The sequence below is a fragment of the Eschrichtius robustus genome, chromosome 11 (genome assembly GCF_028021215.1).
Source record: "Eschrichtius robustus isolate mEscRob2 chromosome 11, mEscRob2.pri, whole genome shotgun sequence".
Lineage (NCBI taxonomy): Eukaryota > Metazoa > Chordata > Mammalia > Artiodactyla > Eschrichtiidae > Eschrichtius > Eschrichtius robustus.
This window is the reverse complement of record NC_090834.1, coordinates 46,951,827-46,966,152: the sequence shown is the minus strand read 5'-3', so window position 1 is coordinate 46,966,152 and position 14,326 is coordinate 46,951,827. Positions and strand designations below refer to the sequence as shown.

Here is a 14,326-nt window from a genome sequence, read left to right as displayed (position 1 = left end):
CTATACAGTAGGTCCTTGTTGTTTATCTCTTTGATATATAGTAGTGTATATCTGTTAATCCCAAATTCCTATTTTATCCCTCCCCTCCCTTTCCCTTTGGTAACCACAAGTTTTTTTCTATGTCTCTGAGTCTATTTCTGTTTTATAAATAAGTTCACTTGTGTTGTGTTTTAGATTCCACATGTAAGTGATATCATATTATATTTGTTGTCTGACTTACTTCACTTAATATGATAATCTCTAGGTCCATCCATGTTGCTGCAAATGGCATTATTTTGTTCTTTTTATGGCTAAATAATATTCCACTGTATATACATACAATATCTTCTTTATCTATTCATCTGTCAAAGGACATTTAGGTTGCTTAATTAATCCTTACAATACCTTCAAGACATAAATACTACTCCCATTTTGCAGATGAATAAAAGGAAAATTAAACAGGTTAAGACCTTTTACAAGTTTCCTTTGTCACAACCCACAGAATTCAGGTTTTTGCACAGGTTCAAATTTCTCCAAAACTTAACATATAGTAAGTACTCAGTAAACATATTTAAGAATTGAGCTATTTAGGGACCATTTGGTATTCATGGACCAGATTTGCAGTGTTTATCAGCAGCTTGCTGATCTCTCAGTTAATTCACAATTAAAAACAACTTTGACCACAACTAGTATTTGAAGTCCAGATTCTCTAAGCAAATAGAATTGCTTTTCATCACAGAAAAAGTGATCACCACTGCTGCCATCTGACTTCCTTGTTCTCTTCTTTATTGTACTTCAAAATGTTTTCTCAAAATAATTATTTGTTTGCTTGAAGTATTATCACTTTCTTTTTTAGACCCATCCTCTTGACCATGCACTAACCTTTTATCTCTGAACTTAAATTCTAGAGCTAAACAACAGTAGCTTATATATCTAGCACTTTCATAAAAATTATCACATTGGATAATTTGGAAACAGGACAGATATTATTACTTTCATTTTAAGGATGAGAAGGCTAAGTCTTCAAGTGGTTCAGTGATTTGCTTATGAGCTTATACAGCTTATACAGCTCTTAAACCACAGATCTAGGACTCAAGGGGAGTTCTCTGACTCCAAATATAGTGTTCTTCTCTCTATGTTATATGGTCTGATAACACAAAGCTATTCTCTTTATTGCACCTTTAATGATCCACTATAAATCTGCTGTAGCTTAGTTTTGCTTCCATTCTTACTAGACCTTTTTGATCCCATAGTTTTTTAGCTTTTGTTCCAGTTCGAGTTTTTAATTGCATGCAGCAGAAACTCACTCTGGCTGATTCAACAGGAAACAAATTTGCTGAAAGGATATTGGATAGGTGAGGAGATCATGGAGAAGCAGGTTGAGAAACAGATGGGAACAAGGGAGGAGGGCAGCAGTCAATCATCTGCCAGAACCATGCTCTAAGACAGGGGTCCCCAACCCCCAGTTGGAACTGGGCCACACAGCAGGAGGTGAGCGGCGGGCAAGCAAGCGAAGCTTCATCTGCAGCTCCGCATTGCTCCCCATGGCTCACATTACTGCTTGAACCGTCCATCCCCCCCACCCTCTCCCCCCAATCCCATCCATGGAAAAATTGTCTTTCACGAAACCGATCCCCGGTACCAAAAAGTTTGGGGACCGCTGCTCTAGAACACAGGGTACCCCTGGACACCTTTACTAATACCTCTGGCCTCGCTGCCCTTAAAAACAGGATGTTGGTTTTCCATTGTCCTTGCTTCTTTGTGTCAGTGTCTCCTGTTTCAAAGTCTTGGATGGGTATGTCTGATTGGCTGAGTATTGATCATGTGGTCATACTCTAGCTTCCAGGGAAGTTTGGAAACCACAAGTTTCCAAGTAAGTATTTTTAGCCTCTATCATGGAAGGTGAGATCTTTCTCCCACCAAGATTCATTAAGCATACACTGCACCAAACATAACAGGGAGATTGAAATAATTGAAAGTCCCCTACCATGACCAAAAAATGGCCAAATTCTAGTACTGATTCCAATTTAGTTTTGCATGTTCTTTCTTTAGGTGAACTTTCTTTGAGATAAGAGACATATTTAATTTACAACTATGTCTCAATTGTCACTCAACCAATAATTACACTTGCTCTGCAGCATTCTGAAGGGTCTAAACTTGTCATGTAAGTTTCATTTATCTTCTAAGAAATTCCTCTTTCAAAGTTTTCCTCTAATATTTCTCTCAAATGAATGAGTTTCATCAGGGCCTGACAGCATGAACTGGTGACTTACAAAATATTTTCAAAGCGTGAAAACTATATTTGGCATCTTTCCACGGCTTTAGGTTTTAAGATATGCCTTGTTATTTTACTTTAAGAATTCCAAATATTTCTTTTACTAACCATATGTTTCTGACCTTGAATAATCCTTTCCTCTGCAGTATTTTTGAACAGTGGCTTCGAAGGCACCATCCTCTTCAAGAAGTTTATCCAGAAGCCAATGCACCCATTGGGCACAACCGGGAATCCTACATGGTTCCTTTTATACCTCTCTACAGAAATGGTGATTTCTTTATTTCATCCAGAGATCTGGGTTACGACTATAGCTACCTACAAGATTCAGGTAAAGCTCAGTTTCTTTCATGTGAATTGCTGAGTCTGGTGTGACCAATTTCTTTTGAGAGAGTGCAAAACCTTATGTTTTTACAATGTTATCCCCAAATTATTTAAATTGGGAAAATGCATTACGATCCTTTACTCATCACTGATTCATTATTACATGGACCAAGTTGCAAGAATCTTTAAATGTCTGTCCTTTCTGCTTAATATAGAGCATTTTGCATATGGCAACCATGGGAAGAGCACTAAAATTAAAATCAGAAAAAAAAAATGGGTGTGAGACGTGACACTATAAACTGACTTTTGTGTGACCTTGGGAAATCTGACTGCAGTTCCCTGAATCTCAGTTTCTTAACCTAAAATATTGGGACTAGAATACCTCAAAGAGATATTTGGTAATTAAATGCATTAAGAGCCTAGGGCAGTCAGCACAAGTTAAACGTCCAGCAGTTTTGAAATCATCTTTGGGAAATTCCTGCTAGGGTTACCAAGAAAATCTGTGGACATTTTGATGTTAAACACAGTTAATAATAATAATGATAATAGCTATTATAATAATAATTGCTCTGACTATGATTAAGTCTAGGATTGTAACTAGATCTAGGCTTTAAATAACCTTCCTTAGTAGTAGTATGTCAGTATCTTTTTGATAAATACGGAACAGGTAATAATGTCTCCCCCTACCTGTGAGCCTGCTATATACCATACGTGCATTATTAATCAACCATATATTAGGGGAAGTATTATTACCCCTAGAATGAGGTAAGGACACTGACGCTAAAATAATTTAAACGACTTTCCCAATAGCAAACACCAGTATGTGGAAGAGCCAGATCTCAACACTACAGGGTCCTCTCCACTGCAACACAAGATGGTCAACAGCTAAAAAAATGGTCAAACAACACAGAGCCTGTGGCTACGAGGTATTCAACAAGCACTGATGTTTCATTATATTCACTGATAATTCATGGAAACTTAGACAGATTAGTAAAATAAAATGAACACACGAATGACATTTACCAATTTCCTACCTCTTGTTAAACTTTAGTGACACATAAATGAATGACATACCTCCAGACCTCAAGGAGCGTTAAATTCAGTATGGAAGTCAGACAGTTGTGCAAAAAAGTGTGAAACATCAGGCTATGTTAAGTGCAATAAAGCAGTCATAAACCGAATCTTATAAGAGCACAGAGGAGAAAGCAATGACTTCAGAGTAGTTCAACCTAAAAAGACAAGACAAGGCCTTGAAGGATGAGCAGGCAGGTAGCAGATAGAAAAGGGTAAGGAATATTCTAAACTAATAGAATAACAAAGATAGAGGTGTAAAGTGTACTATGTATTTCTGAGATGCTAAATTCTCCTATTTGAGTAGTATGAGCAATGAAAAATTACACTGAGGGGATAAATTGAGTTATTTCATAATAGCTAATATATTATGGATCTTTTCATGTGCCAGGAACTCTTCTGGGTATGCTGTGTGCATTATTTCCTTTAATTTTCATAATTACCCTGTGAAGTAGGCACTATTATTTCTTTTTCCTGATCATAGATGAGAAAACAGAGGCTTAAAGAATATAAATAACTTGTCCTGGGCCATCTAGCTAGTATGTGGCATAGGAGAACCACATTTTAAGGCCAACAGGAGAAACTGTATTTTATCAACCTTTTCCTGCCCTTTGGGGAACCATTAGTTGGACAGATTTGGGTTCGATACCTGTTTTGCTTTATCTGAAGACCATAGCCAGTGGAAGGAGTACTAAAATGGTTGGTAGAGGAGATGAGTTCTTTGAAAACCTGGAGATCACTAAGAACAGAGGATTTTGCAGAGGGTGGAGGTATGGTAAGGGGAGGGGCTCCCAGTGAGTCAAAAAGAGGGGCAGTCTCAAGTAACGTGTTTTTCCCTCCTTCTAAAAACACCCACAGTGCATAAATAAAGGAGAATATTGGTAATGGTTTTTCAAAGATTCACCACCAGGATTTTATAATTTCCATTTTCAGAACATAACAGACTCGTTCACGGGCTCATGCTTTTATTACACTATTCTCTCTGGCTAAATTCTGATCCATATCCATTTGTCACACTCTCAGATATGAAATCATTGTATACATATACGTAGTCATGTTTAATCACTCCTTTATTAGAGTTACATGGTAATTTTTCTACATATGAATCTTTCCCCCCTCTACCTTGGCTGTGAGCCCTACAAAATCAGGACTGATACCTTGCAAGCTTCTCCAGTCTTCTCCAAATGGTATCTGGTATGGGGCTAAACCAATGAATTAACTTGAATGCAAGTGATATTTAGCATGAAGGATGGTGTCTCTTAACCAATACATATAAGTAAAGCTTGCTAGAAAAATGTCACACCTCTTAATACTCAGGTCATTTTTAAAATAAAAAAAAAATTTTTTTAACATCTTTATTGGAGTATAATTGCTTTACAATGGTATGTTAGTTTCTGCTTTATAACAAAGTGAATCAGCTATATGCATACATATATCCCCATATCGCCTCCCTCTTGCGTCTCCCTCCCACTCACCCTATCCCACCCCTCTGGGTGGTCACAAAGCACCGAGCTGATCTCCCTGTGCTATGCGGCTGCTTCCCACCAGCTATCTATTTCACATTTGGTAGTATATATAAGTCCATGCCACTCTCTCACTTCATCACAGCCTACCCTTCCCCCTCCCCGTGTCCTAAAGTCCATTCTCTACATCTGCATCTTTATTCCCATCCTGCCCTAGGTTCTTCAGAACCTTTTCTTTTTTTTTAAGATTCCATATATATGTGTTAGCATACAGTATTTATTTTTCTCTTTCTGACTTACTTAACTCTGTATGGCAGTCTCTAGGTCCATCCACCTCACTACAAGTAACTCAATTTCGTTTCTTTTTATGGCTGAGTAATATTCCACTGTATACATGTGCCACATCTTCTTTATCCATTCATCCATCGATGGACGCCTAGGTTGCTTCCATGTCCTGGCTATTGTAAATAGTGCTGCAATGAACATTGTGGTACATGACTCTTTTTGAGTTATGCTTTTCTCAGGGTATATACCCAGTAGTGGGATTGCTGGGTCACATGGTAGTTCTATTTTTAGTTTTTTAAGGAACCTCCATACTGTTCTCCATAGTGGCTGTATCAATTTACATTCCCACCAACAGTGCAAGAGGGTTCCCTTTCTCCACACCCTCTCCAGCATTTATTGTTTGTAGATTTTTTGATGATGGCCATTCTGACTGGTGTGAGGTGATACCTCATTGTAGTTTTGATTTGCATTTTTAGATATTTTTAACGTATTTCAAGTCTTCTATTGCACTAGATATTTTCTAGGTGATTTTATTGGTTTATTTATTTTTTCTGCATACATATGTTTAGTAACTACCTTGTTCAAGGCATTCTTTTAGATACTATGGATACAGTGGTAAACAATGTAGTCTCCTTCTTCACAGTGCTTATATCCTAATGAAAGAGAAAGACCTTAAACCACTACTTACCTAATGACTCGTTTGTTTAGAGATGTGCATATCTCTAGGGGTCAGTGAAGTGACATTTCAGAGAATATCAGTAACAGGAAGAATTAATTAGTTGAAATGGAGGTCTTGATTATGAATTTTGGCCATATTGCTAGGATAACAGAGCCATTAATGAATTTTAAACAAATCAGGATCAAATTTGAGTTTTCATAAGATTACGGTTGCTGCAGCTTGTAGGAAGTTTTTTTTTTCAATTTTATTTTATTGAAGTATAGTTGATTTACAATGTTGTGTTAATTTCTGCTGTACAGCAAAGTGATTCAGTTATACATATATATATATACATTCTTTTTCATATTCTTTTTCATTATGGTTTATCACAGGATATTGAATAGAGTTCCCTGTGCTATACAGCAGGACCTTTTTGTTTATCCATTCTATATATAATAGTTTGCGTCTGCTTATCCCAAACTCCCAATCCATCCCTCCCCCACCTCCCCCACTTCCCCCTTGGCAACCACAAGTCTGTCCTCTATGTTAAAGACATAATGTTGAGCCAAAGAAACCAGACATCATAGAATATATACTGATGATTATATTCATATAAAATCCAAAAACATGCAAGTTTTGTGTCAGTTGCAAAGCACATTCGGGGAGGCCAGTGAAAATGCTGTTACGAGTATCCAGGGGAGAGGCGAAGGAAATTGGAATTGCAGTGGTGGTAAGAGGCAAGGCAGAAAGGACAAAAAAATTTGATATTATTTTGAAAACAAAATTTATGGAACTTGGAAAATGATTACATATAATAGGTGAGAAAGAAGGCGATATTAGAGTTGCCCTTAAGCTTTCTGGCCTGTGCAAATGATGAATGGTGATTGAATTCATTGAGATAGAAACAGTAGGAGCAGGGCCAGACATGGAGTGAATCTCATGGTGATATCTGTTACACAGTGAAATGGAGTGAATGGCACATCAGGGTAAATATATCTCGGAGGCAGTTGGATAGCCTTGAGCCTCAGAAAAGATTCTGCCTGCAGATACCAATGTGAGAGACATCAGCATATAAATTGTTATCTTTGCCAATCTTTACAATCTTGCTTAGTAGTGATTTTATTCTGTTTTATAGGTAAGTAGATTGAGAACAGAAAGATAAAGTGACAAATTCTAAGTCACAAAGCTCGTAAGTGGCAAATATAGAATCCCAAATGAATCCTCTCTCCATGACTCCACAGAAGAGAAGGTTCTCTTTATACTTGCCTTGTACACATATGGTCCACCTCATTGTCCCTTCCCTAGTGTCCCAAATGGGTACTTTCTACTGAAAAGGCAACAGAAACCACTGGAGGAGAAAAGGGAAAGAAGGCTCAAAGAGTCACATTAGGGGATTAAAGGTATTTATTATTTATTTATAGTTAAATTTTTAAAAATAAAATTGATTCAAAATGTTTTAGCTATTTAGAGTCCTTTCCATATAGCTGTGAGCTTACGCCACTAATTTTAGAGAAGTTTTGCTTTAAAATAAGCAACAGCAATTGCTTATTTTCTATTTTATGAATTATTCGATTGCTCCTTCTGTTGTACTTTCAAGGAGTTTAAAATTTGTCTTTCATTCTTCTATTCATTCATTTATTCATTCATACAGCAATGTTTACTGAGACACAATAACACTGAGACAGAATGCCAGAACAGAGCAAGCTAAACTTTAAGCTTACTAAAAAATTCTTTAAAATTTCTTGATGTAATTTAGTTCAGGCAGTTAATTATTCATCATTTAGGCACTCACGTTTATAATTACTTAATTATTTTCCGTAAAAGGCAGTTGATGTCTTCTTGCTTTAGTCAAACATTTTCTCTTATAATTGAATTTAGTGATGTTTTTCAAAAGTGAGTAGCAGGTGATTGTTTTGCATGCATAACTGATTGAAAGGTGAGACCAAAAACCTTTGGCAATGAAGGGTTGAGTCCTTGATGCTGTTGGCAAATGTAATCCTGCTTTCTGCCTGGTGTTACTTTGTTAAGAGCTTCCTTCTTCCAATATATTCCAAAAGACCTGGACATTTGATTTTAAAAATGAGAGGAGGAGGCATGTTCACAGTAACTGGAGGGTCTCATTCTGCACATGGGGTTTGATGAAGACTTGTTCACTAGTGCTTCCCTATGTGTATACACAGGTGCATACTGTTCCTTCTGCCTGGGATGGCTTGCCATCAGCATCCCACACTCAAGTCCTAATTTATTCTTCTACTCAGTGGGATAGTCTCCTGGGATGCCTCCTCTGACTCCCCAGGCAGTTATAGGAGGTCTTTTCCCCATGATCCCATTGTATCTTTTATATACTTGCACTGGAACAGCATTGCTCTTAAAATCATTTGTTTACTTGTCAGTCTCCTCTTCCAGTTATTATTTCCTTCAGGCCAGGGGCTCTGCTTACTCAGCCTTTCACATGCAGTTCCTGGACCACCACCTGACATTTATTGTGTCTCAGTAAATATTGCTGTATGAATGAATAAATGAATGAACAGAAGAATGAAAGATAAATAAGACATACTACTTGCTCTCAAGGGTTCATGATGAAGCCTGAGAAGTAAGACATACATATAGATAACTAGAACACGTAGACAATTGTGCCAAATGTCACAAAGGAGCAATGAAAGAAAGAGTCTGGGAATCCAGAGGAGAGAACTGAGCAGAATCAGTGATCAAAGCAGGTGTGAGAGAGAAAAACTCTTACTGGAAGCTGGTTCAGTTGAAATATTGATGTAATTGCTATGGAGTAAGAAGAATCGATAACAGTTACAAATTACTTTTTATGTGAAAAACATCATTCCAAAGTTTATACATACATGGTAGAGTTTAAATATTACAGGCAAACTTTCTAAGTTACAGAGTTTGAATTGGTTAAATTAGGGTAATGATTCCTGACTACCTCATGTGTTTGTTGTGTGGATAAATGGGCATATGAATGCGCTTTGGAAATGACAGAGCACCAAACAAATAGAAGAGTATATGATTATTCTGAAGAGAATGGGTAACAAGAAAAATGGAATTTTAAGTAGGTAAAAAAATGGAAAACTTTTGATATTAAGAAATAATTTAAAGATACACTATTGAGGCTCAAAAGCAAATAACTGAGGAAGACAAGTCTAAATTTTAGGTTGAAGCCATTGAGAAATACAGGGTGTTTCAAAGAAGACAGTCCATTGGTGACAGTAAAATTAAGACCACTTGAAATGAACTGAAGTAGAGAAATAATAAGAGAAGCTGGAGAACAGAAGGACAGACAAAGAAATAGTGTTTTAAAATTGTGAAAGAATTTGAGCTGAGCCTTAAGCAATAAAGAAATCATTATGTAACCTCTATGTAATCTGCATTTTGTCAGACATTTAAAATGCACTATATATGGAAGTGACTAATAGCAATGCAAACTAAGCATTTGTAATTTCATTTTCAAAATAACTTTTAAATGTGTTAGAATGGTAACCTTTATGTTTGATGAAAATAATTTTCACATTTTTAATTTCTTTATTTTAGCTTTGTTAGCTTTCATTTCTTAGATTTAACTTAATATTAATCCAAAGTTATAAATCTTTTTTATTATAATTTATTTTATAATGTTAGTTCTTTGCAACTTATTGTCCCCTCTTGATGAAGAGAAACACAAATCTGCTCTATTGTTTCAAATTACGCTTAATGGATTCTAAGAATTTTAGAGGTATCTTAGTGACAGCTGGCAAAAAGACAGTACTAAGGACAAAAAAGGAGAAAGTAACAGGAGAAATGGGGTTTGAGCCCTGTAGCCCCACTTAAGCCAGGGAAGCGTCACTGTTACCTTCTTTGAATGAAGATTGGAATTTAATATAAAATTAATTTTTGACAAATTCTCCTGCTTTAACTGTTTTGAGTGCTTGAGTTTATGGTGATCAATGAAGCTCCCACTTTACATTTCACTTCATGTTGCTACCCATTCTTTCCAAGATATTTTGTCAAATAAATATTAATCTTCTTTTTATATTGTTGATCTAATTTTTATGATATATGAAGCTTACATATAACTGTAATTTCAGAATATCCTAAGGTAATTACTCTATCTTTTATTGTGGTAGGAATCTAACTAACTTTAAAAATAATTAGGAGTGCAAAAGGCAGAAACTCCATAGAAAAAAGATAAGATAAAAAGATAATTTATTGGTTTACAAAATCCAAGGAAGGAATGAACATTTGAAATGTAAGAAAGAGAAAAATGCAGCTGAGACTGAGGAACAGCAGGAACCAGGAAACTAAACTCCCTAAAGATTCATTCTCCCCCTCTCTCTCTTTCCCCCCTCCCTACCCCCTCTCTAGCTCTAAGACTGTTATCAGCTCCTGAGTCATCTGACTCTTAATTCCAGCACAGTGAATTCTGAGTAATGATTCTGACTGGCCCAACTTGAGTCAGTGGTTCACTATGAACTAATCAACAGTAGCCTAGAAAATAAGTCATAAAACAATGTTGTAGTTCCCACATCAGCAACAGGGGGAAGGTAGGGATGGGGAGCAGATATAGGCTCAAATATCCATGGCCTAAATAAGTTAGTTTATTTATTGCTCAAATGGCAGCCTTGGTATGTTGTCAAATACAAGCTCCATAATTTCAGGGACCAGAGCTGCTTGTTTCTTGTAGTTCTATAAGACCTAGGGTTTACCCTTATCACATGATCTATGGTGGCTCACCAACATACTATCTGCATTAGTTGAAAGGGGAAAAGGGAAAAGGAGAAGGCATACCTTTTCTTTTTAAGGGAACTGCCCCAAAGTTACATGTATTACTTTTGCTCAAGACTTAAGTCACATAGCCATAATTTGCTACTAGGTAAGCCCAAGATGCACTCTCTTCTTTCCTTTGTATCACAAAATGGATACACAGTATCTTAGAGTGTCTTGTAAATAGTGATGGGAACTTTAAAATCAAGCAAATAGATATAATAAATTATTAACTCCAAGTGGAAAATAATGTAAGAAAGGAAATGTAATCATAGAATAATATTTGGTTCAATTGTGAATAATATTTAAATACTAAAAATAATGAAAATCCGAGATGTGGATTTGACTCCAGATCATGCTATTATTATGCTGAAAATATGGAGGAAAGAAAAGGGAAGCTGTAAGAGAGCTCAAATCATTGTTTATACCTGAGGAACTCCAGAGATAAACTTGACGAATTAAGAAGTAGTAATATCTGCCTATTATTTAGAAATATGGAGTCAAATAACAGAATAAATAACTAAAAGAGTTACAGGAGCTGACTTGGGGGCAGGCACTGTACCATTTACAGATCAGATAATATCTATGAAGTTTAAAACATCCCAACAAGGTGGCATTGTTTTCCTATTTTCCTGATGAAGAATCTGAAGCTTAGGAGTATTAGGTGTAACTTTCCCAAGATCTTATAGCTAGTAAATAGCAGAGCTGGCCTTCAAACCCAAGCATCTGACTCCAAAGTACTATGCAAGGATGATGATGATGATGATGATGATGATGATGATGATGATGATGATGATAGTAAAAACATTGGGATGTCTTTCTATTTCAGGACCAGACAGTTTTCAAGATTACATTAAACCCTACTTAGAACAAGCAAGTCAGATCTGGCCATGGCTCATTGGGGCAGCCATGGTAGGGTCTGTCCTCACTGCCGTGCTGGGAGGACTCACTAGCCTGTTGTGTCATCGAAAGAGAAAGCAGCTTCCTGAAGAAAAGCAGCCACTCCTTATGGACAAGGAGGACCACCACAGCTTGTTGTATCAGAGCCAGTTATAAAAGGCTTAAGCAATAGAGTTGGGCCAAAACACCTGACCTCACTCTAAATTAAATGATGTCAAAGTCCCTAGGGGTTGTCCCAGCAGAAATCCTTGGCTTGTGTCTATGAAGATCATTATTAGAATTGTTATCTTAATACAAAATGTACCCCTCCTCCAACTCAGGTCGAAGCCACCTGTGCTTGCTTTGCTGTATTTTGATCATTCCCTTAATAGTTTTCCTCAAGCCCATATTTCCAAGGAAAGGATGCCATTTGGTAATGGAGGTGCTGGTCTGCTAGTCATATCTGAATGAAAGTGCTCTTATAAAATATGAGAACAATTGTGATTATTTTCCTCCGGATTGTTTAATGACATGTTTCTTTTATTATCCCCTTCCTTTGATTTTAATAAAATAGTAACAAATTTACACTAATTGACTCCTCTGAGCTCGAGAAATACATTTTAATTTTCCTAAGAAAGCATAATGTTTCCCTTATATTTTACATTCCTGCTCCAAAATATGTTATGGACTTCAAGTGGAAAACAATCTTCAACTCTTTCCTGCCGTAGTTCTGACTGTACATTTTAAGGCCACTGAAATCAAGGGCCCTTCACCTGAAAAGAATCTGGCTAAGTACCTGTCTCAAGATGTGCTCATTAATTATGTTGATGAAGATGATAATAATCTTATTATAGAGCTTATTTTATCTTCTAAGAAGAACTTTATTAGAGAATGTTTAAAATGCTATCAAACATTTCATGGTAGAGAACAATTATGTGAATATCAGCCTGTCTGCAGTTCTAGTAAAATAACTTATTTCTGTTTTTCCTGGCTATTAAGACCTTAAATTAGAATGTCTAGATAATCTTGCTACTTGAAATTTTAGGTCCAGTTGAATTTCTAAAAATAGTCCAATTGATATTCCATTTGTATTATCACTATGTAGAGCATAAAAGACTAGCACCAGTGGGTAGGATTTATAGAGGACCCATTTTGGTGTAATAAAAGGAAAAACTGTCCAATATTCAGAGCTTTCCAAAACCAAGATGGACATTCTTGGAAAATAATAAGTGGTTGACTCTAGAATTCTTCACATAGAGGTTGGATGGCTAATTTTACTTGAATTCTGTAAAGAGAATTTAAGTATTGAGTCTATAGTCATTCTTGGCTCAGAGCTCATAACAACTCCCCATTCAGAAGCGAGGCCAAACATGCTCTGTAAAAAGTTCCTGTGATTCTGCCACAGTATTTCAGGATGTTTCACCAGATTCCAACTTTCACTCTCTCATCCAAACTCAATCACTCTGTCCTGGTATCCCCAGTCTCTTTAGTTCCCTTATGTTTAGTTTGTATGTATCTGCTCAGCATTTTCAAATATGTATCTCAGTTTGACTACTTGACTTATATTTCCAGTCTCATCCCTAAACACTGTCTTTTCACTTTCTCAAGATGGCCATGCTTTTAAGACAGACTTGTCCAATTCTAGCTCCCAGAAACCTGCCTGGGTCTGACACCTAAACCTCTACATCTCTGGGGTGATATTTAAAAGGAGACCCACCGACCTGTATGGTACATTTTTATTAAAATATCTTACAATTCCTGTAAGGCCTGCAGTGTAGGATTCAGACTGTTTATGAATACATTTAGAAATTAAGAGGAAAGCAAAAATCATCTTATTATAAACATTGGTCAAATGATTTTGGCTAATTTTCATCTAGAACAAATAAAAATTTACAATTCTTGTTGAAGTAATGCCATCAACTCTCAGAGATTACTAATAGTTAAGAAATTCAGTTATAGAGCAACTTTCATCTTCTAACTCTCTTTAGTTGTCAGTCAACATTTGCTGGCTTATCTAATTTCTGATGCTTAGAGGAGAAAAGTCAGGCAAGGGATGGGGAGTAGCATATTTATTGACACAGAAGAGGTCTGTGGGATTAGAGGGCAAATACTAGGGGTTATATCCTCCACTTGGTACATAACCAGAAATACAAGATTTAAAATAAATTAACAAGGACATTTGAAAACTGGATTCAATTTAGTTGAGAATAGGAACTAGTAAAACTGAGAGCAAGGAGTAGGAAAATAAATTTGGATAAGGCCTGAAGAAGATTCTGGAGAAACAGTAATAGTGATTGTGGTTGCCTTCAGGCTGACCTCAGAACACAAAATAATTACTTAGCTAGGTTTGATCTGAAGGCAAAATTTCAGACCAGGTGGTGTTTAAATCATTTTTTACAAAGCATCTAGAATAAAAGTCTACCCAGGGAATTTTCATCGTTACTGACAGGGATCTGTAGAAAGTCATTCTCTTCCTTATCACAAGGCAATTCCCTCCTTTATCACTGAGCTTCAACATAGACTATCATTTTTTTTCTCTAGAGTCTCAAGTTATCTACTTGAGTAGCAGCAACATCTGTGATAAAACCACCACCACATTCATTCTGTGGTTTTCTCAATAAGGTACCAAAATGACATGACATATTT

At 36.4% G+C, this 14,326-nt stretch overlaps 1 protein-coding gene across 1 annotated transcript in view; it reads left to right on the top strand.

Annotated features, from left to right (window-relative positions):
* TYR (tyrosinase) overlaps positions 1–11,857 on the top strand; it is a 107,235-nt gene extending 95,378 nt beyond the window's left edge. The window contains exons 4-5 of the mRNA XM_068555253.1: positions 2,401–2,582; positions 11,631–11,857. Of these exons, the coding sequence (XP_068411354.1) occupies positions 2,401–2,582; positions 11,631–11,857 (409 nt within the window). The remainder of the gene's footprint in view (positions 1–2,400; positions 2,583–11,630) is intronic.
* The last annotated feature ends 2,469 nt before the right edge of the window (positions 11,858–14,326 follow it).